Raw genomic sequence first — 1,874 nt, 5'->3', positions numbered from 1 at the left:
GAAGTGCTAACCACTTAGCCACCGTGCTACCAAATCAACAATGAAAGATATTATAGCATTTTGTAGAGCTGGCTATCAAAGCTCAAAACTATTTTGATAGTGTTAATTATTAAAATTACCAAAACCTAATTTTGGTACTTTCTCTTTGAGAGGACAGTTTCTGATTCAAATTCTAGGTTTTCCAGTTTTTAGGTTTTTTATGTTTAGACAAAGTTGTTGTATGCCCACTTGTGTTTAATCAACATTTAACATTTGAGAAGTTGACGTTACTACTGGTATTTTAAAGGCCTCCGTTTCATTCTCTTTGGCGGCACCTGTGGCAATAAGCAGTAATTGCAGGTGTGTTTTTGGCTCTCATGTCCTAGAGATCACTTGAGATTTTTTTCTCAGGAATGTCGGCACAGACACTTAGTTCGTAATATTGCAAATGCAAGGGATTCCATCAGTGGGACATAGGCTCAGTCCCCATTTTGTTACGCCATTCAACGATAGATAGTAACTTAACAGACCTTTATTGAAATAAAAATCTTTAATATTTTTGTATTACTTTATTATTAGGATTATTTCTTTAAGATTCTTTTGTTAAAAAAAAAGGGGTTTAAGAAATTCAACATCTTAATTTAAGTATTATTTTGAGATTGGTACGGAAATTCAGGTATCATTTTGGCACTATACCCTACTCTAGCCCTATGGTTGTAATAAAGGATATACAACTATACTTATTTTGCCCAAATGTGGTTAAAAATACACATTTTATGGATTACAATGTCTAAACTCTATTCTATAATGTGCCACTGTTTGCTAATGCTGTATATATTGTTTATCATTTGATCCTTGCTTGTTTAGTTACATCTCTCCTTTTGAATGTGTTGGAATATTTCAGATCGATGTGTTATAAGAGTAAAAGCAGGAGGCTGGTGTCTTTTACAACATGCCATCTCCTCCAGTTTCCTGCTTTCTAAGCAAGCTGTGAAACCATGCATACCGGTATGTTGTGACGTTCATTCTGTGTCTGCCTTGAGATTTATTGACCTCTCTCTCTTTTTGGCATTTATAGAAAGTCTTTGTGGATGAGTGCAAGTTCAAGGAGACGTTGCTGCCCAACAACTACAACGCCTATGAGTCTTTTGTTTACAAGGGCTTCTACATCGCCCTCAGCAAGCATGGCCGCGTTAAGAGAGGCAACAAGGCCACCCCCGCCATGACGGTCACACATTTCCTCCCGCGCCTATGAGAGAAACTGGCAATAACTCAGTCATTTGCACATGTGGATGTTCTTCCAGGTAATATAGAAAGGCATAGTCATGATATACACACTGATGGACTGCAAGAGGATACACAAATATTTATTCTGTTTATATATATATATATATATATATATATATATGTATATTTGGATAGCTATCTTTGTATATGCACTGTGCTGCTTATTATTTTTATGGACGGGGAGAGTTGAAGCCTTTGCCTGTCTCACTTTACCTTGGTGCTTGCTGTACGTGTCACTTCCTTTTTTGAGATGGAGGATGAGCTATATCCTGTGCTTTCAAAGAGTGAAATGAATACTTTTTATTACCTCAAAGAACCACTTTGCTAGATTAAGGGATGCATGGACGTCTGCTCAAATATCGGCTAAGTTTATGATTTCTTTTAAACGTTTTGAGCGCTTGATGGCTCCCTGCCAGATTATCAATGTCCGGCAGTGGGGGAAACTTAAATGCACTACCTTTGCTGCACGATTTAAAGGTGCCTTGGTGTTCCCACTTGTGGCCCCCTTAAACTTGCATGTAAGAGACACCCGCCGGAGTCAGAAATAGGGCTGACACGCCGGAGAGGGCCTCAGAGAGAGGGGGGGGGGGGTTGACTATCTCTGGTTT

General features: G+C 38.6%; 1 protein-coding gene across 2 annotated transcripts in view; it reads left to right on the top strand.

Annotated features, from left to right (window-relative positions):
• Positions 1–1,874, top strand: part of fgf6b (fibroblast growth factor 6b) — a 17,812-nt gene that overhangs the window by 15,388 nt on the left and 550 nt on the right. For both annotated transcript variants that reach the window (XM_032505562.1, XM_032505561.1), the window contains exon 3: positions 1,058–1,874. This exon is cut by the window's right edge and continues 550 nt beyond it. In XM_032505562.1, the coding sequence (XP_032361453.1) occupies positions 1,058–1,234 (177 nt within the window). In that variant the 3' untranslated portion in view covers positions 1,235–1,874. The remainder of the gene's footprint in view (positions 1–1,057) is intronic.

This window comes from Etheostoma spectabile, chromosome 23 (genome assembly GCF_008692095.1).
Source record: "Etheostoma spectabile isolate EspeVRDwgs_2016 chromosome 23, UIUC_Espe_1.0, whole genome shotgun sequence".
In the NCBI taxonomy this organism is placed as follows: domain Eukaryota; kingdom Metazoa; phylum Chordata; class Actinopteri; order Perciformes; family Percidae; genus Etheostoma; species Etheostoma spectabile.
Note: the sequence above shows the minus strand (reverse complement) of the source record. Positions and strands in the feature narration are given on the sequence as shown.